This window comes from Bufo bufo, chromosome 1, assembly GCF_905171765.1.
Source record: "Bufo bufo chromosome 1, aBufBuf1.1, whole genome shotgun sequence".
In the NCBI taxonomy this organism is placed as follows: Eukaryota; Metazoa; Chordata; class Amphibia; order Anura; family Bufonidae; genus Bufo; species Bufo bufo.
This window is the reverse complement of record NC_053389.1, coordinates 625,368,727-625,395,115: the sequence shown is the minus strand read 5'-3', so window position 1 is coordinate 625,395,115 and position 26,389 is coordinate 625,368,727. Positions and strand designations below refer to the sequence as shown.

The 26,389-nt window shown below is 42.6% G+C and overlaps 1 protein-coding gene across 1 annotated transcript in view; it reads left to right on the top strand.

The window, feature by feature from the left end:
- The window catches only part of MRPL18 (mitochondrial ribosomal protein L18), a 40,939-nt gene extending 14,800 nt beyond the window's left edge, over positions 1 to 26,139 (top strand). Inside the window, exons 3-4 of the mRNA XM_040413823.1 lie at positions 13,569 to 13,800; positions 25,744 to 26,139. Of these exons, the coding sequence (XP_040269757.1) occupies positions 13,569 to 13,800; positions 25,744 to 25,815 (304 nt within the window). The 3' untranslated portion in view covers positions 25,816 to 26,139. The remainder of the gene's footprint in view (positions 1 to 13,568; positions 13,801 to 25,743) is intronic.
- The last annotated feature ends 250 nt before the right edge of the window (positions 26,140 to 26,389 follow it).

Sequence of the window (26,389 nt, the reverse complement as noted above, 5' to 3'; positions counted from 1 at the left end):
CGACAGTCTGTTGCAAGTCATGGGAAGCAGCAAAGTTCAACCTTAAGTCCAGCATCGCAGCAACGTCTGTGGCCAGGTCTATGTTCCTTTGGCTAAATGAGCTGGAGGATCATATCTGGGATAAAACATCTAGAGAGGAGATTTTAAATTCTATTCCCCTTCTAAAATCAGCCACTGCTTTTCTAGCAGATGCTTCGGCCGAATCAGTGAGGTTCTCTGCCAGAGACGCAGGTCTCTCCAATGCGGCCCGCAGAGCACTCTGGATGAAGTGTTGGTCAGATGACAAAACATCAAAAATGAAGCTCTGCTCCATTCCATTTTCAGGAGAATTAGTCTTTGGTCCAGTGCTGGACAAGATCTTAGAGAAGGCCTCAGACAAGAAAAAGGGTTTTCCCGAAGACAGGATCCATAAACGTAGGTACCCCTTTTGTTCCTCCAGAGATCAAGACAGGTCGTACAGGGGAAAAGGAAAGTTGGGGTGCTGGAGCTACCCCAAGGGTGGTAGAGGAAGGGGCTTCGTCCCCTCTTCTCGTCCGAAACCTGGCGAGAAACAATGACGCCAGAGTGCGCGGGAGATTGTTAAGATTCCTTACGTTCTGGGTATCAATCTCCCAGAATCCCTGGACCAAGGAAATTGTAGCATCAGGTTACAAGATCGAATTCTCTTAAAAACCCCCAAACAGATGCATATCAACCTGGTACCAGGAAAAGATCTGGCAGGGAATACAGGATCTTTTAAAGATGAATGTGATAGTCAAAGTTCCTTCCCCAGAGCAGGGAAAGGGTTACTACTCAAATCTATTTCTGGATAAACCTAAAATCTCTAAACAGATTTATCACTTACAAAAAATTCAGGAAGGGAGTCCCTAGCGTTCACAATACCATTGATAGGGAAGGACGCCTTCATGTGTACGTTAAACATGAAGGACGCTTATTATCACGTCCTGATCCATGTCAGATCCCAGAAATTCCTGCGATTTGCTATCAAAGACAACAGAGGTCTGGTTCATCATTATGGTTCACAGCCCTGCCATTTGGAATCGCACTCCAAGGATTTTTACCAAGTTGATAGTGGAAATGCTGGCATTCTTGAGGTTAAAGGGGTTGACGATAATCCCCTACTTGGACGATTTTCTCCTGATCGGCGACAACCCTCAACAAACCGAAAACGACTTAAAAACCTTACTATCTGTTCTGAGCAGATTGGGGTGGATAGTAAATATCAACAAATCAAACTTCAAACCTTCCACAGGAACATTTTTTCTGGGGATGATCCTAGACTCCCACGTTCAATCCACATATCTTCCCCAGGACAAGATGGTTTCATTACAACGAAAAATCTGATTTTTTTTCAGAGAAAGAAGACGTGCTCCATAAGAGAAGCCATGAGTCTTTTGGGCCTACTAACTTCTTGCATACCATCGGTACCCTAGAGTCAGAGTCATTTCCGACCCCCTACAGGTTTGGATCCTCAAAGTCTGGAACATTGATAAAAAAAAGTCCCTAAACTGGTGGACGGAATCAACTAATCTTTCCAGGGGTGTACTGTGGAAAAAGACTCCTTACATACAGATTGTGACAGATGCAAGTCAGACGGGCTGGGGAGCGAAAGAGGGGGAGACCTCTTGTACCAGGGATCCTGGTCCCAATCAGTCAGGTCTCAATCGTCGAATTTTCCCTTCACCCATGATAGCACCACAAGAGAATATAAGGGTGCTGTCATGGGCTCTGGAAAATCAAATTACCAGTAAGAATTCATCTTTTTCCGAGAACTGAGGGAAGTCTGGGAAATCCTGAAGGTAGCAGAAAAGAACCTGCAAGGTTACCACATAAAAGTCTTCTCAGACAACACGACTCTCGCATCAGGGAAGGACAAGATCAGACACTCTAATGTCTGTGTCATCCAAGATCTTCGATTGGGCAGTGCACAATGTAAGCTCCATTTCAGCAATCCATCTCAGAGGAGCCGTAAACCTAGAAACGGACTTCCTCAGTCGCAAAAAATTAGACCAGACAGAATGGTCCCTGAACTTGGAGGTTTTTCAGATGATAGTAGACAGATGGTGAGTACCCGAAGTGGATCTCTTCGCCTCCAAAACAAATACAAAGGTGAAAAAATTCTGTTCCCTACACCTCAGGGACAATCCCTAGGTGTTAGATGCTTTCTCTCTAAGATGGAATTGGAGTCTATGTTACGCCTTTCCCCTTCTCCCATTAATCCCAAGAGTGATTAAAAAAATGTGTCAAGACAGAACAACATTAATTCTGATAACCCCTTTTTGGCCAAAAAGAAGCTGGTTTTCCTCCGTCAGAAAGCTCTCCATCTCTGAACCTTGGCCTCTCCCTCTCAGGAGGGATTTTCTGCATCAGGGACCAGTTTTGTATCCCAATCCTCAGTTCCTGAAACTAATGGCCTGGATCCTGAGATCCAAATTCTGAAGTTCCAGTGTCTTTAGGACAAAGTGATTGATACACTTAGAGCCTCCAGGAAAAAAGTAACCTTGGCAATCTACCTGAAAATATGGAAAAAATTCTGTTCCTAGTCAGGTGAAACATCCCTGAATTTACAGAAACCAAACATTCAGAAAATACTAGATTTTTTACAAGGACTTGATCTGGGACTAAGACCGTCCACTCTTAAGGTCCAGGTGTCTGCACTTGGCTGTTTCTTTGATCAGGATATCGCAAACCATTGTTGGATTAGGTGGTTCATGAGAGCAGCCTCCAGACTTCGGCCGACTGTAAAATCCCCTCCTGGGATCTAAATATTATACTCTCTGGACTGACGCTACCTCCTTTTGAGCCTATGGACAATTGTCCTATAAAGTTGTTATCACTAAAAACCGCTTTTCTAATAGAAATCACATTTGCCTTTAGATTAGGTGAGATACAGGAAATTTCCATCAGAAAACCGTACCTACGTGTTATGGACGATAGAAAAATCCTCAAGTTAGATTCGGGCTTCCTTCCAAAGGTAGTATCCGATTTTGATCGTAGTCAAGAAATCATCCTGCCTTCCTTCTGTTAAAATACCTCAAATAATAAAGAATTCATTTTTTTCCCACGCCTCCACAACGGCACCACCTGGAGGATATCCCGCCCTCTCAGGGACAGGAAACAACTGTGAGATCAGCTCATAAAAGGCCTCCTCCCTCTTACCTCTCCAGTTGTTTCCTGTCCCTCTGAAGAGCAGGATTGTGGATCAGCATTGCGCAGGGCCTTATTGGTTTGTACTCCCGGTTTCCTGTAGGGCCGCTGCAGGAGGACGGGGCAAGGGGCAGGTGATGAAAGCCCCTCCTTCCTCTCGGTGTAAATCTGGCGCGTGCCGGTAACCCCGGGCTTTCCATCCCGAGCTCCGGTGGGACCGGCGGATCTGTGGTAAGGGGAGCGTGCTTGGGCCTGAGCACGCTCCCATCGGCTTCCTGACCTGCCGCAACGACGTCAGAGTATGGGCGTCGACGTCGGCATGCTGGGGGCGGGGCGCTGACATCATCGTGCCTACCAGGAAGTACGAGGAACACTGAGATGCCGATATTCCTGATCTACTTCCTGGTAGGCACGATGACGTCAGCGTCCCGCCCCCAGCATGCCGACGTCGACGCCCATACTCTGACGTCGTTGCACATCTCCGGCATGCCGACGTCGACGCCCATACTCTGACGTCGGTGCACATCTCCGGCAGCATGTCTTTGCAGGTGGAGAGCGATACCGCCAAAAAACCCACAGATGTCTCCAGGCCCTCTAGCCTGGTAAGCCTCCTCCCTATATCTTTTTTGACTGTGGTGTAATTTAGCACTTCTTTAGCTATTATGCACCTGGCCCTTTCGATGGCGGTTTCCCCCCCCCCCCCCCCCCCCCCCCCCCCCCCCCCCCCCCCCCCCCCCCAAAAAAAATAAAAAATTAAAAATGTATACTTATTGTATCTATGCTGTCTGGAGATGTCTCCTAGGGGAGAGAAAATATTAAAGGGGAACCGTCCCTGAAAAGAAAATGTGCCATTTGTAAAAAGGTGCTCTCTGGTTCGTCCAAAAAGCCTCTCTGCCGAAATTCTGCAACAAAGTAGTCTCGGAAGAAACCCCTTCCCTGGTTGAGAGCTTAAGGACCATAATTAAAGAGGAAGTCAGTGCAGCTGTAGAGGCTAAATTATCCGCCCTCCCGTCCAGACCCTCCACTTCAGATGTCTCAGTGGTGGAACAGGTTTCTGACATAGATGAAGGTGAAATTTCTTCTGACTCAGATTCCAATATTTCTGAGGATGCCTCGGGAAGACCTTTATGTTCTATTGAGGAGACAGAGTCTCTATTAAGAACCATAAAAGCCACGATCAATTTGAAAGAACCTAAAGAGCCATTATCGGTTCAAGACAAGAGGTTCGCGGGTCTTGCGGACAGGAAAAGACGTGTATTCCCGGTCCATAATAATATAAAGACCCTGATCCAAAATGAATGGAAAGAACCTGAAAAAAGACAGACTGCTTTCAGAATGTTCAAAAGGAAATACCCATTTGCGGAGGAAGACTCAACTACCTGGGACAAAACCCCTAAAGTCGACGCCGCTGTGGCTAGAATCTCCAAGAAGTCAGCATTACCCTTTGAAGATCTAGGGTTGCTAAAAGACCCCATGGATAAGAAGTGTGAGTCGCTCCTTAAAAAAAAATTGGGAATCGTCCACTGCCATTTTAAGACCGGGAATATCGGCGACCTATACAGCCAGGACCTTGTCTTTGTGGTTGGGAGAACACATTAAGGCCGGTACTCCCAGGGAAGATATTCTGGCTTCCATTCCGATGTTAAAGCAGGCCTCCAATTTCCTGGCAGATATGGTAAAGTTATTGGCAAAAACAGCCGCCCTATCCAACGCATCTCACAGAGCGATCTGACTTAGATCCTGGTCTCGCGATACAGCGTCTAAAAATAAGTTATGTTCCTTGCCTTGCGAGGGCGATCGAGTATTTGGCACTGCCCTTGACAATATTCTTGAAAAAGCGTCAGGCAGGAAAAAAGGTTTCCCGACGGAAGCTAAATTCTATCATCAAAGGCGCTCCTTTCGTCCCCAGAGACGTAATAGACCTGACCAGAAGAAAAAAGAATCAGGTGCTTCATGGCAGACCACTAAAGGAAAAGGAAAGGGTTTCCTCTTTCACCCCCAACAAGTCTGGCCGCCTCTCTTCCCAATGACGCCAGAGGAGCGGTGGGGGGGGAGACTGAAACACTTTCACTCAGCCTGGGAAAATATTCAGGCTTCTCCCTGGGTACTCGCTGTAATAAAAGAAGGGTATCGTTTGGAGTTCTCTCATTTCCCTCCAGACAGATACATGGAAAACGGAGAAGGTGAAGGTCAGATGGCAATGAACCAGCAGATTTCTCTCCTACTCAAGAAAGAAGCCATAGTTCCTGTACCGATAGAAGAACAGGGGACAGGTTTTTATTCTCCAACCTTCCTCGTCAGGAAACCGAATGGAACCTTCAGGGCAATAATAAATCTGAGAATGTTAAACAGATATATTGTTTACAAAAAATTTAAGATGGAAACGATAAAACTAGTCATCAATCTGCTGTCAAAGGACTGTTTTATGATAACGTTAGACCTTACAGATGCTTATTATCATGTCCCTATTCAGAAAGGCGACCAAAAATTTCTGAGGACCGCAGTGTGGTTCCAGGGGACCCTCCATTATTTCCAGTTTCAGGTTCTAACATTTGGCCTCTGCTCAGCCCCAAGAGTCTTTACGAAATTTATGGCAGAAGTGGCAAAGTTTTTTCATCTGGCAGAAATCCTGTTTATCCCTTACTTGGACGACTTTCTGATTGCAGCTCCTTCACAAGTTCTGCTTCAGTATCAGCTCCAGAAAATACTGCTCACCCTTGTGGACCTGGGTTGGATTATAAACCAACAAAAATCCTCCCTTCTTCCGTCACAGAAGATAATTTTTCTAGGAGTATTGCTGGATTCTCAAATGATGGCGTCCTTTCTTCCGGTTCACAAGAAACAAAATCTAGTTTCCAACATCAGGAAATTACAGCGACAAAAAGTAAGCTCATTCAGGGAGATAATGACTATTCTGGGGCTCCTGACCTCTTCGATTCCATCAGTAAAATGGGCCCAGTACCACTCAAGAATTCTCCAAACCTTTCTGTTGAAGAAATGGGACAAAAACAGTCTTCCCTAAACAAGAAGATAATAATTCCATCACAAGTAAAAAGTTCTCTATCCTGGTGGACAACCCAGACAAATCTCGCCAGAGGTGTAGAATGGCGACAAGCAGACCAGATAGTCATCACGACCGATGCCAGCAAACAGGGCTGGGGAGCACACATAGAAACAGCCGTGAAGCAGGGCCTTTGGAAGATGGAGCTTCAACAAGCTTCCTCCAATATGCGGGAGCTAAGTGCAGTTTGGGAAGCCCTAAAAGCCTTCGCTCCCTCAACTCATCTGAGGAATGTAAAAATTCTCTCAGACAACTCCACTACAGTGGCCTACCTGAACAACCAAGGGGGTACGAGAAGTCGCTCGCTATCCTTAGTGGCTGGGAAGATCCTGGGTTGGGCGGAGAAAAACCTGTTGTCCCTGTCAGCAAAGGGAAAGAAAACCTGGTATCAGACTTCCTGAGCAGGGACCAACTAAAAGAGGGAGAATGGAGGCTAAACCCACAAGTCTTCAATCAGATTTGTGCCAGATGGGGCACTCCAAAAGCCGACTTATTCGCCTCAAGGAAGAACAGACAAGTATAAAAATTTTACTCCCTATCCATTCTAGACCAACCCCTGAAAGTGGACGCCTTATCAACGTCTTGGCCCCGGGGACTTCTATATGCCTTTCCGCCTTTCCCTCTGATACCAAAGGTCATAGCCAAGATTATAGAGGAGAAAGCTCAAATAATCTTGATCACTCCTTTCTGGCCTAGGAGGGCATGGTTCCCAGTACTAAAGAACCTGGCAGGGGAAGACCTTTGGATCCTCTCACTCCTTCCGGATCTTCTACTCCAGGGTCCAGTGGTTTATCCCAGGGTCTCCCAACTCCGTCTAACGGCTTGGAAGCTGAGAGGAGCATCCTGAGAGATAGACGGTTTTCAAATGCTGTAATCACTACTCTGTTACAGAGCAGAAAGCCAGTTACATAAAAAATCTACCTGAGATCCTGGAAATCTTTCCTACGGTTTGTAGGGAATGCGTGGGATCCTTCTATGGCTCCAAATATTGCCCTGATCCTGGACTTCCTACAAGCCAGACTCTACAAAGGTTTGTCTGTAAGTACCTTAAAGGTTCAGGTAGCAGCTCTGAGCGCATTTTTGGGCACAAAATTTACAGATCTAATTGTTGTCAAACGATTTCTTAAGGAAGCTAGTAGGATTCGCCCCAGACTTAGATCCTCTGTCCCGCCTTGGGACTTAAATTTAGTCCTATCTAGACTGATACATTCTCCCTTTGAGCCCATTGATGAGATTCCATTAAGGATACTAACACTTAAAACTGTATTCTTGTTGGCCATTACTACAGCAAGGAGAATAGGCGAGATCCAAGCTTTTTCAATCTTACCTCCCTACCTTACAGTATTAGAAGATAGAATTGTATTAAAACATGCTCCAGAGTTCCTCCCTAAAGTAGTAACCAAATTCCACTGTCAACAAGAAATTTCTCTTCCCTCTTTTTGTTCTCAGGCAGGATCAGAAAAAGAGAAATTATTCCATAACCTTGACGTAAGAAGGTGTGTACTTCAATATCTGGAAGCCAAAAAAGATCTAAGAAAATCTAACTAACTGCTAATACAGTATCTGGGACTTCATCAAGGGAAGACGGCTAGCAAAGCTTCCATTTCCAGATGCATTAAAGCTTGCATCACTCTAACTTACGAGACTGAGGGTGTTACTCCTCCGCCTATGCTGAAGGCCCACTCCACTAGAGCAATGGCAGCATCTTGGGCTGAAGGAGCCTCGGCCTCTCTGGAAGAAATCTGCCGGGCTGCAACCTGGTCTAGCCCTTTGTACCTTTTTCAAACATTATAGACTTGATATCTCTTCCAACAAGGACTTATCCTTCGGCTGCAAAATCTTATCTGCGGTTGTCCCACCCTAATACGTTTCCTCTGTTATTCCTCCAGGTGGTGCCGTTGTGGAGGCGTGGGGAAAAGACTAAAATTACTCTTACCGGTAATTGGATTTTCCTTTTAACCTCCACAACGGCACGAGGATTTCCCACCCAAAAAAATAAATACATAGAGAGATGTGTGCATGAGTACATATATACAGTGCTGCACATAATTATTCATACCCCTGGCAAATCTTGACTTAAAGTTACTTTTATTCAACCAGCAAGTAATTTTTTGACGGGAAATGACATAGGTGTCTCCCAAAAGATAATAAGACTATGTACAAGAGGCTTTATTGTGGAAAAAAAAACTGTTCTCAGCTTTTATTTACATTTGAGCCAAAAATACTAGATGTTCTGCACTGTGGAAAATCTCAGAGGATGTGGTCAGAAGCCAAAAGTGACACCTGTGTTGGCCAGGAGGATAGTTAGAGAGGTGAAAAAGAATCCAAGGATCACCACCAAGGCCATCCTGGTGAATCTGGGCTCTGCTGGTGGCAATGTCTCAAGGCAGACGATCCAACGGACACTGCACACTGCTGGGTTTCGCTTCTCCAGATAAGGCACACAATCGCTTGGCCTTTGCAAAAGCTCATCTGGACAAAGAAGACGACTTCTGGTCTTCTGTGTTATGGTCAGATGAAACAAAAATTGAATTGCTTGGTCACAATGATGTTTCCTTCATTTGGCGTAAAAAAGGAGAAGCCTTCAACCCAAAGAACACCATCCCCACTGTCAAACATGGTGGTGGGAACCTAATGCTTTGGGAGTGTTTTTCAGCCAATGGACCAGGGAACCTAATCGCAGTAAACGGCACCATGAAAAAAGAGCAATACATGAGGATTCTCAACGACAACATCAGGCAGTCTGCAGAGAAACTTGGCCTTGGGCACCAGTGGACATTTCAGCATGACAATGACCCAAAACACACAGCAAAAGTGGTGAAGAAATGGTTAGCAGACAACAACATTAATGTTTTGGAGGGGCCCAGCCAGAGTCCAGACTTGAATCCAATTGAGAATCTGTGGAGGGAGCTAAAGATCAAAATGATGGCAAGAAGACCCTCCAACCTGAAAGATTTGGAGCTCATTGCTAAAGATGAATGGGCAAAAATACTTGTGGAGACATGCAAAAAGCTGGTCTGCAATTATAGGAAGTGTTTGAATGCTGTAATAGCCAATAAAGGCTTTTCTATTGATTATTGAGAAGGGTATGAATAATTTTGGACTAGACACTTTTTGCTCAAAAGTAAATAAAAGCTGAGAAATGTTATTTTTTTCCACAATAATGCCTCTTGTACATCGTCTTATTATCTTTTGGGAGACACCTATGTCATTTCCCGTCAAAAAATTACTTGCTGGTTGAATAAAAGTAACTTTTTAAGTCAAAATTTGCCAGGGGTATGAATAATTATAGGCAGCACTGTAGTTGCGTTGTAAATTTTTTTCATAAATAACGTAGTCTTGTTTACTATTGTTTAAAAGCCTTCATTTCTGAGGCAAGTATGCCTTATTCTTATATATGTTTGTGAACTTTATTAAATGTTTGGCATCTACTTCTGAGTCCTAGGTTATTAACTGGAGAGGTAAGAGGGAGGGGGCCTTTTATGGGCTTATCTCACAGTTGTTTCCTGTCCCTGAGAAGGCGGGATATCCTCCAGGTGGTGCCGTTGTGGAGGCTAAAGGAAAATCCAATTACCGGTAACAGTAATTTTAGTCTTTTATTCCCTGGATGTCAGACGTTCTGTCCTGAATTACATTGAATCTACCAAGGATTTCAGGAAATCCGAAAGTCTGCTAATTCAATTTGCAGGGAAAAACAAGGGCCAGAAAATATCCAAATCTTCTTTAGCCAGATAGATCACGAATACTATCTCTCTTTGCTATGAGATTCAGAACCATCCTTGTCCTGACAACCTAAAGGCCCATTCAACCAGGGCCATGTCCTCCTTTCAAGCTGAGAGGGCAGGTGCTTCCTTCTAAGACATCTGCAGAGCAGCTACATGGTCAAGTGTGCATACATTTGTGAAACACTATATAGATTTGATTTTTGCAAAAAAATCTGATTTGTCTTTTGGACGGAAAGTCCTTTAGGCAGTTGCCCACCCTCGATATATTATTTTATATATCTCCTTGTATGCCGTTGTGGTGATGCTATGGAAAAACCTGAATTTGTCTTATGGGCAATTCAGTTTCCATGAGATCACCACGACGGCACATTATTCCCTCCCTTTTTAATTTGTTTCTTTCGGGAAGTCCTCCCGATTGGTATGAGGTAATACCTTCCTATTTTGTTCTTATGTGATTCACCACCTTTTTTCTTTTCCTCTGTGTGATTTCGGAAACACTGGTGGTGGGAGGGGGGGATTTAAAATTTTCTCTGTTCCTGCCCCTACAGAGGTCAGAGGTCAATCTCCTTGTATGCCGTCGTGGTGATCTCATGGAAACTGAATTACCGGTAAGACTAATTCCGGTTTATCTTTGTTTTCCATGCTTCAAAATTTCTGACTCCCAAGTTTTACGAGTCGTTTCTGTTTTATTAATAATGATTAAAGCGTGCCTAAACCTTTACACACATATGTATGTAATCCCTGTGTGCACTGCAACAAATAAAATTTTATCTTGACTACACTACAACATATTCCTACATAACGCTCTAGAAAATCAGAGTACCTGAAGTAGGTGTCATGTTCTTCAGGTACTTCGATTTAAAGGCAAACTACCATTTGCTGAGATTGCCACTTAACAATCCAGATTTAGTCAGATGCTTTTTAGAAACAGACTACAAGCTTCCACTGTATGCTGTTTCTCACAGTGATAGAGCCTATTGCTATGATTTGGAATACACGGTGACAGCTCCCAAAAAGCTTTTTTCGCTTTTCTGCTGTGAAGACAGCGGTCTGATTTCTGATATTCTGGTTGCTGGTGATATGCTGCCTGACAACTACAGTCTTTTCAGTTGTCAGTCACATTTGTCAAGTGTCTTGTCTCTATTAAAGGGGTTACCCGGGAAATGATAATCATGACTTATCCTCAGGATAGGTGATCATTATCACATCAGCGGGGGTCCAAGTCCCGGCATCCCTGCTTTTCAGCTGTTTCAGGAAGCCACTGCTCTGGTGAGCCAATGCAGGATCCCGGCAGCTTTCCAAGGACAGCACCATACATCATATAGTGGCATTGCATGGTATTGCAGCTCAGTCCCATTGACTTGAATAGGGCTAAGCTGCAACTAGACCATGTGACCAATGTACAGTGATGTCACTGGCCTAGGAAGAAGCTACAGCGCTCAAGGCCTCTTCTAACAACTGATCAGTGGGGGTCCCAGGTGTTGGACCCATGCAGATATGATACTGATGACCTATCCTGGGGATACCGTAAGTCATAAATATCTTTTCCTGGATAACCCCTTTAACTATTGTGTCTCACATTATTCAGTCTTCAGCCTATGGTAGAACTGCCTGGAGGTAGAGAGGGTACAGGGAGAGCTGGTTTTAAAGGGCTTATCCATCCCCTAATGACCACACACACACACACACACACCGATGTCACCTGCGATGCTAGAGAGGCTTATCCCCATTGCGGCCTGCTATTTGCCTAGGCAGGGCTCCAGATGGTGACCAAAATGGTCGCCAATGCGACTTAGAATTTACAAATGGTGACAAGACTTTTTAGTCTTGTCGCCATTTGCGACTAGACCCGCCGCCGCAGATCTGCCGTTGAATACAGCAACGGGCACAGGAGCTGATAGTTCTCTGCCCCGCCGCCGATGATCTTCTCAGCAGCGCAGAGGAGAAGGAGTCTCTCCCTCCCCCCTGTGCCGCCGTCGCCAATAAGAAGAGAGACAACAGGAGGAGGGGAGGGGCTGTGGCCACTGCGCCACCAATGAAGATAACTGACCTGTTAATACAAATACAGGAGGCGGGTGTCGGAATCAAATAGCCGGCACCCGACCTCTATAACAGGGAGCTGCGATCAGCGTCAGTTAACCCTTCAGGTACCGCACCTGAAAGGTTAACTGCCGCTGATCGCAGCTCCCTGTCATAGAGGTCGGGTGCCGGCTATTTGATTCCGACACCCGCCTCCTGTATTTGTTTTAACAGGTCAGTTATCTTCATTGGTGGTGCAGTGCGCCCCCCCACCCAGTATAATAAACATTGGTGGCACAGTGCGCCCCCCCCAGTATAATAAGCATTGGTGGCGCAGTGGGAAGTGCCAATGAGGGTTAAAAAAATCAAAAATAAATTAACTCACCTCGTCCAATTGATCGCGTAGCTGCCGGTCTCCTGTACTTTCTTCAGGACCTGTGGTGACGTCACTGAGCTCATCACATGGTCCATTAACATGGTGATGGATCATGTGATGTACCATGTGATGAGCACAGTGATGTCACCACAGGTCCTTTGACAGGTCCTGAAGAAAGAACAGGAGACCGGCTGCTACGCGATCAATTGGAGGAGGTGAGTTAATTATTTTTTTATTTTTTAACCCTCATTGGCACTGCCCACTGCGCCACCAATGTGTATTATATTGGGGGGGGCACTGCGCCACCAATGTTTATTATACTGGGGTGTTGGGGGGGGCACACTGCGCCACCAATGTTTATTATATTGGGGGGACACTGCGCCACCAATGTTTATTATACTGGGGTGTTGGGGGGGGGGCGCACTGCGCCACCAATGTTTATTATACTGGGGGGGGGCGCACTGCGCCACCAATGTTTATTATACTGGGGGGGGGGCGCACTGTGCCACCAATGTTTTTTATACTGGGGTGTTGGGGGGGCGCACTGCATCACCAATGTTTACTATACTGGGGTGTTGGAGGGGCGCACTGCGCCACCAATGTTTATTATACTGGGGTGTATATAATGTTTATTATATTGACCTTCTACTAAGCATTCTGTATTAAAGAATGCTATTATTTTCCCTTATAACCATGTTATAAGGGAAAATAATACAGTGAATAGACTTTCATCCTAGCAACAATGCGTGAAAATCGCACAGCATCCGCACTTACTTGCGGATGCTTGCCATTTTCACTCAGCCCCATTAACTTCTATGGGGCCTGCATTGCGTGAAAAACGCACAACATAAAGCATGCTGCGATTTTCACGCAACGCACAAGTGATGCGTGAAAATCGCCGCACATGTGCACAGCCCCATAGAAGTGAATGGGTCCGGATTCAGTGCGGGTGCATTCCGGTATTTTGAATGCCGGATCTGGCACTAATACATTCCTATGGGGAAAAATGCCGGATCATTCAGGCAAATCTTCAGTTTTTTTTGCTGGAGATAAAACCGTAGCATGCTGCGGTTTTATCTTTTGCCTGATCAGTCAAAATGACTGCACTGAAGACATCCTGATGCATCCTGAACGGATTACTCTCCATTCACAATGCATGGGGATATGCCTGATCAGTTATTTTCTGGTATAGAGCCCCTAGGACGGTTCTCTGAATAATACAGGTTATTTTCTTTTCCAGGATACGACTAGAACGTACTGGGCATCACGTGCACGCAAGCGTGGAACATTGTAGTGGCAATGTTGTACTTTCTGCCTCCACCCAAGAATGGGCTGTGAAGAAACATCTTTACAGTACGAAAGATGCCATGGCTTGTGAGAATGTTGGTAGAATATTGGCTCAACGCTGCTTGGAGGCTGGAATACATTTTATGTTGTTTCGGGAGATCCCATGGGTGTTCCGCAGTGAGTCGGTAAGATAAAAAAGTGTTCCGTTATAAATCCAAACTGCATATTCTGCTGCGTTCAGAACTGTAATAGTCTTCTAAAGTCTTCTGGATAGTTCATCAGTATTTGATTAGTGAGGTCTATACATGCCGATTAGCTAGTGTCCACTTTCTTGGCTCTTGATGACTGTCTATCACATGGCCTTTGTGAATGAGGCTGAGCTGCAATACCAAGCACAGCTGCTATACAATGTATGGTACTGGTATGCTGTGAAGAGGCCACAGCTCCCGCCCAAGCACCGCAAGCAGCTAATCAGCAGGGGTGCCGGGAGTCGGACTTCCACAATCCTAATTATAGGTCATCAGTATGTAGATAGGTCAGCGGTATTTCCTGGAAAACCTCTTTAATGGCCCAAGTCATGTAGCAAATATAAGTGACTGTCATAAAAATAAATGACTAGCTAAATAAAATTATTCAAAGCATGGCTGCTTTTTTACTGTAAGAATTAAACCCAGGCATTACTCTGTGTTCTAGAGTACAAGCATGTACTTTCTGGAAACTGGGTTAGTCATGAGGAGCTACTGTAGCCGAGTAATAATTATGAATGTATTTCAAATATAAAAGTGTGGTATCAGCGCTGGAAAGAAAAAGGACATGGGGCACAGAGAAGAAAAGAGTACCTGTATCGCTGGATGTAGGTCCGGGAATGCTTCTAATCAAGATTCGGTTTCTGTGGGCACTAATCAGTGCAGGAGGGGCAGTACTTCTTCTTGCTCAAAACTTCAAAAAAGCGCGCGCCGCTTCGGCCGGCAGCTGGCGCGCGCACGAAGGAGCGTGCTGGTAAGGGAATCCGAGAGCGCAGCGTGTGACGTCACACCCGTGGTACGGATACTTCCAAGGACCAAAAGTAAGCCTACGCGTTTCGAAGCCAGCGGGCTTCTTCATCAGGGATGGTTACTGTGATCAGTCCTGTGGAGTAAATAGAGGTCCGGTTCCCATTGTAACTATTGTCCACTCCCACACTGTTGTTTACAGTCTACTTGTTAGAAGAGGATATGGGGTGCGTCCCGGTGATTCAGTTATTTTTATTTTTACTTATCTGTGAAAGATGTACTATTTTCAGGGATGTTATATTAGCGGTGTTTTATTATTAAAAGGCAAATAGTTCCATTTCTTGATTTAGGCCCCTTGGGGCTAGGCTGTTCAATCTAAAGATCCATTTACTCTCGCACCGCGACATCTGTTGAATGAAGTCACCGCCTCTTGTATTGGGTTTAACTCTTTCAATGCCTCCAAAAATTGAGCCATAAAAGGTGCCCCCGTGATGTTCATTATAATGACGGGACAGAGGGTGACCATCATATTTTTTATTTATATTATTCAGATGTTCACCCATCCTAGTTTTTAGTTCCCGTTTAGTTCTACCTATATATAATTTTTGGCAAGGGCATTTGATGAAGTATATTACACCCCTGGTGTTACAAGAGATATATTGATTAATTTTGTAGGTGATTATGGGATATTTAATTAAACCAGGTTTTATCTTATGGCAATTTTTGCAAAGTTTACAGGGAAAGAAGCCCCTCCTCTCTGTCTGAGTAGTTTTAATATTTTTCGCATGGCTAGATGTTTTACATGATGGTGCTATTAAATTAGCTAGGTTCGATGCCTTCCTAAAGATAAATGTCGGGTGTGTTGGAATTCTTTCCCCTATCAGTTTATCTTGACGTAGCATCTCCCAATGCTTCTTGACAATTTTTTTGAGAATAAATGATCCTTCACTGTATGTAGAAATGATTGGGATTTTAATGAGGGTATTAGTTGGATCAGTTTCCTCACTAGTTTGTTTCTTCTTACTCGCGTCCTGTAGGAGTACTTTGCGGTCAACCTCTCGAATTTGATCCACAATTAGTTCTAGGTCCTTGCTATTATACCCTTTTTCCAACAATTTATTATTTAACTCCCTAGTTTCCTCTTCAAAGTGGGTGATTTCAGTGCAGTTCCTGCGTATCCTTACGTATTGGCTTCGTGGAATATTTGTCAGCCAGATGGGCAGGTGACAACTGTTCAGTGGTATAAAGCTGTTACAGTCAGTAGGCTTATGGTATGTTTTGGTCTGAATGAGTCCTTTTATTAATAAATATTGTCAAATCTAAAAAATTTACTTGTTCCCTACTATGTGGCGTAAAATGTAGATGTCACTCATTTTTATTTAAATCATTTAAAAACTTTTCCAATTCCGCTTCTCCATCTCTCCAAATAAAAACAATATCGTCGATAAAACGTTTCCAAAGGACCAGACCCGCACCAAGCCCGCCACAAGGGAAGATGGCGAATTCTTCCCATCGACCCATGTATAAATTTGCGAAGCTTGGTGCGAATCTGGTCCCCATCGCTGTACCCCATGTCTGCAGGTAAAAGTCACGATCATATTTAAATTAATTGTGGGTAAGAATCAACATAATGCAGTCCCCTATAAAAGTGATCTGGTCCTTAGGCATCATTCCGTCTTTTTCCAGAAAATATTTACTTGCGGATCTCCCTCTGGAGTTTTCTATAACGGTGTATAATGAGGTTACATCCAGGGTACCTAAAATATAGCTGTCCTCCCACTTAATATTTCCCAGTAGTTGTAAAATATGTTTAGTGTCCTTGAGGTAAGCCGGAAGTTTTTGTACGTGACTTTGTAATAGAGTGTCAACGTATCTGGATAAATTAGATGTTAAACTGTCAATACCCGAAATGATAGGGCGCCAGGGGGGTTGGTCCGATGTTTGTGGATTTTGGGCAAATAATTAAAAAATGGGGATTTTGATTGTTCATATATGCTGCTTCTTCTGTGGTTAATATACCTTTTAATTTTCCTTTTTTCATTAATTGATTCAATTGGTGTTTGTAATTATTAGTTGGATCGAAGTCCAGTTTTCTATACGTTTTTTTCTCACTTAGGAGTCGAATAGATTCATTATGGTAGGATTTCTCGTCCAAGATAACTATCCCCCCCCCCCCCTTTTTCCGCGGGTCTAATAACTATATTGTTGTTAGTTTGAAGTGAGCGGATAGCCTTTATTTCCTCTTGGGATAGGTTTTGCCTCACCTTGCGTTTTTTATTTTGAATGGTCTTATGTAGGTCACGTAATACCAGAGTCTGGAATGCTGTGAAGGCGTTAGAGTACTCATTCAAGGGGTTAAAGTGGGACTTGGGTTTAAGTGCTGTGTGTATGGGAGTCTTTGGTATGATATTCGAACCCATGTTATTAATTTGCGTGGTATCTATAGGAGGGGGAGGGGATGGCTCAACTAGGATTTTATCAGAGCATGGTATATGCCTATTCTTTTCATTTTTATTTTTATATTTAAAATCAGTCACCTTATTTAGATTTTTGGGGGTTTTTGAGAGATGGTGCTGATACATATTATCGTGTTTCTTCATAAAAAAACTTTTTTACCCCTATGAAAGCATCGAAGGGGCAGAATTTGGCGGTGGGAGCAAATTTTAAACCCTTCCCCAAAAGATATACCGTAGTTCGTTTTCTTTTAGATTATAGCTACTATGATTATGAATACCCTGTCTTATGGTTGCACAATAGGTTGCCTTATTCTTTTTCTTAGTTAGTCCTGTCCCTCTGGCCCCTCTTTTGGTTTTTTTCTGGATGATCGAACCTGAAAAAAATCCTTTTTTACTAGTTTTTTTGTGGTTATTGTTGTTCTTTTATCATTTTTTTTTATCAATTTTTTTAGGTATCATCTTGGGGCGTAGGTGAATTTTGGTCACCGCACTGTAGCTAGTGTTTATGTCAGTATTTCTCGGGGTCAATGAGATTGGAGAATCTATAGGATTATTGAGATTTGTGTTCTCTGTGTTATCCACCAAGGATGTGGATACATAATTATTAGAATCCTCATTAAGTGTTTCCAATATTTCATATCGGTTGCTAGTCTCTATTAAGCCATTAGTCCTAGTGGGTTCCACCACTACTTTTGGACTCAGTGGTAAGGGATTAGTGAAATTTTTTGCAATAGTTGTTTTTGCAGGTTTTTCCGTGGTAATTCGATCCATGTTTCCATTGTTATTGGATTTTTCGCTATAGCTATCTTCATGAATGAAGTCGCTATAGCTGGTGTTTTCGCACATTGTATTATCTATTGTGTTTTAATGAGTGCTGACACTTGGTTCAAGGTCTCCTATAGTATGGTTTATAGTATTTATTGGTGTTATTAGGTCCCTTTCAAATTTGTTAGTTTTTGTGTTAATAATTTCATTTTCCTTTGTCTTTATTCGCATTTTAATGGATCTAGAGATTTTGATTATTTAAAAAAAAAAAAAAAATATGATGGTCACCCTCTGTCCCGTCATTATAATGAACATCACGGGGGCACCTTTTATGGCTCAATTTTTGGAGGCATTGAAAGAGTTAAACCCAATACAAGAGGCGGTGACTTCATTCAACAGATGTCGCGGTGCGAGAGTAAATGGATCTTTAGATTGAACAGCCTAGCCCCAAGGGGCCTAAATCAAGAAATGGAACTATTTGCCTTTTAATAATAAAACACCGCTAATATAACATCCCTGAAAAAAGTACATCTTTCACAGATAAGTAAAAATAAAAATAACTCTGAATCACCGGGACTCACCCCATATCCTCTTCTAACAAGTAGACTGTAAACAACAGTGTGGGAGTGGACAATAGTTACCATGGGAACCAGACCTCTATTTACTCCACAGGACTGATCACAGTAACCATCCCTGATGAAGAAGCCCGCTGGCTTCGAAACGGGTAGGATTACTTTTGGTCCTTTAAAGTATCCGTACCACGGGTGTGACGTCACACGCTGCGCTCTCGGATTCCCTTACCAGCACGCTCCGGAGCGGCGCGCGCTTTTTTGGAAGTTTTGAGCAAGAAGAAGTACTGCCCCTCCTGCACTGATTAGTGCCCACAGAAACCGAATCTTGATTAGAAGCATTCCCGGACCTACATCCAGCGATACAGGTACTCTTTTTTTTTTTTTTTTTTTTTTTTCTCTGTGCCCCATGTCCTTTTTCTTTCCAGCGCTGATACCACACTTTTATATTTGAAATACATTCATCCTTTGGATCGCGGCAACCTTTATCTTTCAGGTATTCAGCAGCGGCTCTGTGTACAGCTGTTCACAGAGAAAGGACATACTGTGACAGCGCAGATACAACTATTGAAATTCCAAACTTATTATGTGGATGATCTGCAGTAGTGATCAGTTACAAATAAAAAAACTCAGGTCTGTGATAGATTTTTTTTTTAAATTTATTTATTTATTAACAATTTTTGGTATTTTTATGGTATTGTTTGTGCACACTCGGAGCACTCCAGACCACTGCCCCAACTAGTGATCGTTGGGAGTTTCTGACACATCGTTCCGTCATCAGTGGTTATTGGGATATAGGAATCATGCCTAAAGAGAACACTAAAATTAAAATAACAAATACTTTTATTCAACTATATTCAAAAAAAATAGGGCAGGGCCCTTTTAAATCCATAAGCTAGATAACCTCTGTCAGGGTCAAGCTGTAACACGTAGTCTAGGGAGGGATTGGGGTGAGCCTGGTACGTGATGTAGCCAGTGCCCTGTAAGTGGCGCTTTTTGTAAATTGCCCATACACTTTCCCTCCACTCCTAGATCTGCTTACTGCCCTGTAGACCATCTTATGGTGCTCTGGCTATCAATATTATTGCCCTATTGCACCTAAAGAAACAATCTAGAGAGGCACAAAAACAATGGTGTTTCCGAATAAGCTATTGCACCATTGTGTTAATTGGAGAAGCCTCTCCTGATTACATAAGTCCCCTGTGTCAACGGAAGAGCATGCTGATGCCCACAGCATGAAAACACCACTAAGGGCTTGTTCACATCACCGTTATGCATTCCGTTATGGCTTTCCGTTATAACTGAATCCATAAGACGGAAATCAAAACAGTTTGATCCATCACAATAGAAGTCTATGGGAAAGCCTAACGGATCCGTCTGGTTTCCGTTATGCTGGACGAAAAACAAAGTCCTGTCTACTTTGCACAGGCAGTGCCAGAATACATCTCCCAGTCCTGGCTATAGACCCTGGGTTATAGATTCTGGCATAGTCTACTGACTGCCTATTAATGTGATGATATATTCTGAGACTCTCTGGACCGAAAGACACAAGAACAGAACAATAGACATGACGCTTTTATGTAAAATTTGTGGAACTGCTCTTTATTGGCTGTCTGACAACCTCTTTAATGTATATTGTGGCACCGATTGTATATTTGTGGAATTGAAAATATTGTTTTGAAAGTTATTGAAAAAATATCAGGAATATTCCGCTAATGTAAGTTATTGATTTTGTAAAAAAAAAAATGAATGCTGACCGATTTTCTCTTTAAAATTCAAGATTCATTCTTCACTTTTTGTGAGAGTTAAAGGCTCATGATCAGTGGTGATCCGACTGCATGGTCCCCCACCTGTCCTGAGAATGAAGGGGTGGCAGGGCTGGTTTAGCACTGCAGTTATTCAGTGCAGGGTAGAGTTTAGTTCTGTGGCCCCATGAAGGATCATGCACACAGCCGTGCTCGGTCCGGGAAACACAGCCCGTGTGTCAGCCACATCTCCCGTACCAATGGCGGCTTCTCTGACCTGAACTCACTGCATCATAAATCACTATGACTCAGTCTGTTCGGGTCAGAGGAGCCGCTGTTGGTCTGGGGGATGCGGCTGACACATGGGCCCTGTTCCCCAGACCAAGCACGGCTGTGTGCATGATCCTTCATGGGGCCACAGAGCTAAACTCTACCCTGCACTACTGGGGGTGCAGAAACCTGCACTGAATAACTGCAGTTCTAAACCAGCCCTGCCACCCCTTCATTCTCAGGACAGGTGGGGGGGACCATGCAGTCGGATCACCACTGATCAGAAAGTGATGGGTTGAGGATCACTAACCATACTTTTACACACGAAAGGTGTTTCACATTATTGCCACTGCTTGTTAAATGGGTGTCATTGGATATGTCTATCTATGTTTTATACATAAAGCACAACTTCCTCATCACCTCTTTGTAGCACATCATTTGCAGCCACATATGGAACGACCCGTCCTTTCTGTTTCTGATTTGCATTAAAGAAGCACTTCCACAAAAATGTCTATTCTCTCTGACCTGTCAGAAAGATACCTGATGTAAACTGTAGTGAAGGTAATCTTCTTACCAGTGACTGTATTTGTGAGTTATAACCTCCCTTCTGATCCTCATCTGTGTCCTGTCACCAACCCTCTGATTGCCAAGTGACACAGGACAGGAAGTCAGTTACTTCTACTATTCATTCCTATAAGACAGCCATTGAGGCTACCATAGCAATATATAGAGAAACTGACTTCCTGTCCACATTTAAGATGCTGCGATAGTTGGAGATCGGAGTGTTGGTCACATGGCACAGCTGAAGATCAGAAGGGAGGTTATAACTCACAGATACAGTCACTAGTAAGAATATTACCCTCACTACCCTTTACATCATGTACCTTTTTTATCAGGTCAGAGAATAAACATTTTTGTGGGAGTGCTTCTTTAATAAAGGTCCCAATCAGAAGTGGAAATGGAACCTCTTGAAATCTTCAATTTCCTTTCTTTCTATCTCCCGGTGTCATGAATTAGCATGAATTAGCTGCATAGGTCAAGCAGCCGTGTTCTCTATGTAATTAATGTGGTTGATTATTCTATTTAATCTCACGCTTCTGCACATGCAAACCCCTGTGGTTGTCTCAGTTTGCATTATTTTGGATACACAAACAAGTAAAGGACATTGCCATGTCAATATATACACAGGAGGGCCCGCACTGTTTTCCCATGCTATCGTTGCTTTGTATGTCCCTTTATTTGCTCGGTTTCAGCTTAAAAGCATCCTTATTTACCTTGGAACTCGAGTAGCAGTTCATAAATGTATTCATCAGTCAGTCGGGCTTAGTTTGTGCTGTTGATGAAGGATAACTAAATAGTGTGGTCATTTTTCAGGCTCATCTGTGCATTTGGCTCTGGCGTGGTCTGTGTTTGTTCCTATCTTGTGATTAGGTAATGATGGGACGGAGATGAGAGAGCTGCAATCGGCTTTCATTCAAGATGAAGTAAATGTATCAATGCACAGACAAGACTACTTCTCCACTTCAGAAAAAAACAACCGAAAAAGACAACAACATTCGGCTTAGATTACCATTTAATGCCCAACATAAAAAAAGTAGAAAAGATTATATACAAACACTGGCACCATCTTTTGAGAGATAAAATTATAGGACCTCTATTACCCAAAAGTCCATACATCACATATACCAAAGCTCCTAACTTAGGCCTAAGGGTAGCTCTAACCGCAAGTAGGAGAATAACAGAAACTAAACCGAACTGGTTGTCACTTAAAGGTATTTTTCAAATGCGGTCGATGCAAGAACTGTAGAATCGCCAACTTTCCCCCAAAAAACATCTCAAATCAATTCAACACATAATACGTTCTAATATCAAATTAAAGAACATCTATCTTGTGACTCTGCAGTTGTCATATACCTATTACCATACATTGGGAGGACCAAGAGACCATTTAGGAAAAGAGTGTCAGAACACACATCAAATATTAGAAAAGGATACGATCAACATTCCGTTTCAAAACATTTCATAGACCATCACAATAAGGATCAGACATTACTCATCTTTACAGCCTTTGAAAAGGTCAAGAGACACTGGAGAGGTGGGGACTATATAGCTAGGATGTCAAGGATAGAATCCAGAAGAATTTTTGAATTTGAGACGATAATTCCCATAGGTCTAAACGCAGAGATGGAGTTTTTCGGATTCCTGTAGTCCGGCTGTCTACCAGCACCTCGATCTCTCCTCCCTGGGGGGCCCCCATTCCTGACCTCCATAATATACTTTACACACTAGAATACAATAAGCAAGAAATGAGAAAAAAAACATGAAAAGGCATATCTTATAGAAATATCAAAAAAGTACAAACAGGAAAATTAACACCTATATTTACAAAAAATACAATCCTCTATAAATTACCCTCAAGCTGAGGGTCCTGCACTTCACCATTGAGTGTGTATGTATATGTGTGTGTGTGTGTGTGTGTGTGTGTATGTATATATATATATATATATATACATTTTTCATTATATTTTATCTTTTCATTTGATCGTACAACATAATTTATTTTTTTATGTATTTTTATCTATATTATAAATACTGTTGAACATCATTTATTATACATTCATCATTTCCCCTCTATATTATATGGAACAATAATAGTATTCTAATGGGAATATATCTGTTTATTTACTTTAATTCTGACAAAATAATCCAGTCCGAGCTTTACATATCATCAAAAAGGTCTACACCGCCCATTTTACTAATTGATTACTAATTGATCACTGGATATATACCTGTGAAAAGAAATGGCTATGTATACCAACTGATGAAGGAGCACGGGGCTCCGAAACGCATCTGGAAAATACAATAGCCATAGCAGGCTAACAAAAAGCAGTACTAATTAAGGCGCCGAAAAACGTTGAATCCGGACAGCACACAAGTGGAGCAAGTATTCCCTCGTATCAGCAGGATTACTTTCGCCCACATCTAAATTAAAAAACCCGCTCCCGACCACGTGGGACGCCATGTGGAACGCCGAGCTGGGACGACCGGGAGAGCGTACATCGCTAGCACAGATACTATACTAGCCACGTGGGACGCTGAGCAGGGATGCTGAGGAGAGCAAACATCGCCACCATTGCTGTGTAGATCCACACCGCAGATCCCTATTGATACATTATTTATCCAGGATCGGTAATATACCTTTAACATTATTAAAGGTCCCATAAAATAGCAATATAATTGTGCATTGTTCCATGAAAGGAAAAATATTGCTTATATAAAGCACCTTGATATACAAACATTTTTTTTATCCCTGTAACCCTTGGAAGGCCTGGAAAGTATACCCTTTGGAATACAGTGACAGACCTATCCGAATGACAATTTGATTGATATAATGGAACGCTAATATTGGCATTTCTGATCAATTTTCAGACTAATCAGATAGAAAATATGTCTCTTTTTTCCCCTTATCAAGATCCCATCATTTGGATCCATCATTTTGGATACTTGCAGGATCCATCCCATTTTACTCCTCCATACAGACTAAATATTGCTGCTATTTTCACTGTTGCTGCTATTATCCTTGCTGCTACTAGAGATATATACGGTACTTTCAATTGTCGCTATAGGATCCCTGCCGTCACTCATTTATTGCTGACATTGATCTATTGCTGTTTTTAGCTGTTTTTTATAGCTGCTATTTTTGGATACTATTTATTGGTGGTATCGCATTTCTATTGTTCATTGATACTACTTTTTCTACATCGTTATTGCTTTATGATTGATGATATCTCATTACTACTGTTTATTTGTTTGACGTGACTGTCATAATAATTGCATATTCATATTTATATTTATATATGGACTGAGGGTAAATCCTTCCCTTCCCCTTTTCATATATAACTTATTGAGTTATCTACCTTATTGATGCACCCATATTTATTTTTGTATTGAGATATCCATTAATCCGAATAGGTGAGCCGCTGATATACACATTAAATGTATCAATTCATTTATGCAGAGCTTTTCTCCCAAAAATGAGGGCAGTCAGCATGTAAGGGAAAGATAGAAATACAGCATAGAGCTCAATAGTGCAGCTATTGTTCCACAGGGCAAGTACAGTTGCAGTCAGAGAATGAGCGGTAATCTTCGTAGGGTGGAATTGATTGATGGTCTCACTAGTGCAAAGTCAATGGTTGCCTGATTTGGAAGGGTGCTTCAGATAACTACCCCGCTGCTTTATGACGAATTGCAATACATTCACAAAAGTATAAGAGACTAACATGTTTCTTTCGAAAACTTTTTTTTTTTTTTTTTTTTTTTTTGCCGCCATGTGGAGTTGATAAGCCACACTTCCAGCTTCACTATTTATCCATTCTGATTGCAACTACACAAAACTGACTCAATCATCTAGACTGACTCCACACCCCTTCTAGTTTTCACATATCTGATAAATAGGTGCCTCTGGTTGATATAATTTCCATGAAAGTATACATGCAACAACAAACTATGCATTTAGTAAACTAAATATACAATATTAATCTATATTCTAAAAATCAATGTCTATTTGTCTGGCTGTCCTCTATAGGCATCCTAGACACCTAGACACCAAATTTGGGAGACAGGTATATCGGGTGTCTGGGAAGGTTTTTGTAAAGTTCTCAGCTCTCTAGGATGTACTGTTCTTGAGATATTCCCGCAAAATGCAAATATGGCACCATCCCATGACCCGTTTTAGCCCATAGAAGCTTGCAGGTCCTTCACATAGCCTAACTGACATACACATGGTCGCATGACCCTTATTAGCCAATAGAAGCTCATAGGTCCTTCAGTCTTCACCTCACTGACATTCATACTCCAGGTTTCCATAATAACTCTTTAACTGTTATGAGGGGGCGAAGTGCTGTTGAGGTCACTGTTAAGGGGGAGCAGGGTGCTGTGGAGGTCACTGTTAAGGGGGAGCAGGGTGCTGTAGAGGAACTGTTAAGGGGGCGGGGTGCTGTTGGGGTCAATGTTAAAGAAGCAGGGTGCTGTGAAGGAACTGTTAAAGGAGTGGGGCTCTGTGGATGTCAGTGTTATGGGGGACAATTAAAAATGAAATAAACAGTGTAACTGCTGGGGTATATAGTGCTACTAGCGATTTCGCTGTTTAAAAAAAAAACAATGGCATGGATTGGCCCCTTGGGCACCCTTGGAACAAATCCACTAAGCACACAAAGAGACCAACACTTAATTTTTCAAGAAGTACTAGTCATTGGCATCATCAAGCCAGTAGTAAATAAATGTTGTCATTTCTTATTGAATTCAGACTCTTTTCACTGTTTTGTTTTCTAGGTGCAGAGGTTTCGAAATGCAATGATTGAAGGTGGAATAGTGTTAAGTGAACCAAGACGCATATATGAATGACGACGTAATAGGTGCAATTGCTGTCAGGAGTACAAATACCTACTACGTTTACCTGCTTCTTGGATCTCGGTGTAACCACAGCTATCTCTTGGAGCTGGCATACACATTTCTTGAAAACTCCTTCTGCATATAAAGCAGAACTCCATCTCTAAAACTTTCTAAGCTTTGTTGAGTTGTGATGCTGCTCCACATCATTGCTACATGTTGACATTTCAGGTTCATGTCATGAAATTACCTTCATCTGTCAATGTTAGTCCATCAGTTAATATTTTGCTGAGTTTTTTTTCAATGAACTATTCCTATTAAAAATCCGATTTCAATAAAGCTCGGTTGGACATGAAATTTATTGTAGCGAAGTGTACTGAGCGGCTTATTCAACCTTCCCACACTGGCGCTGCTATTGGTACAACCACGAAACCTCTTTCTTCCCTGTTGCAAATAGTGTAAATCTTCATGTAGCATCCTCTCTGACGACTAGGATTTTTTACTAACTGGAAAATCTCTCTTTATAACAGTCTACTGTGTCATGTTTTGGTCACATTATTATCATATTTGGTTGGATAGTTCAGGGGAC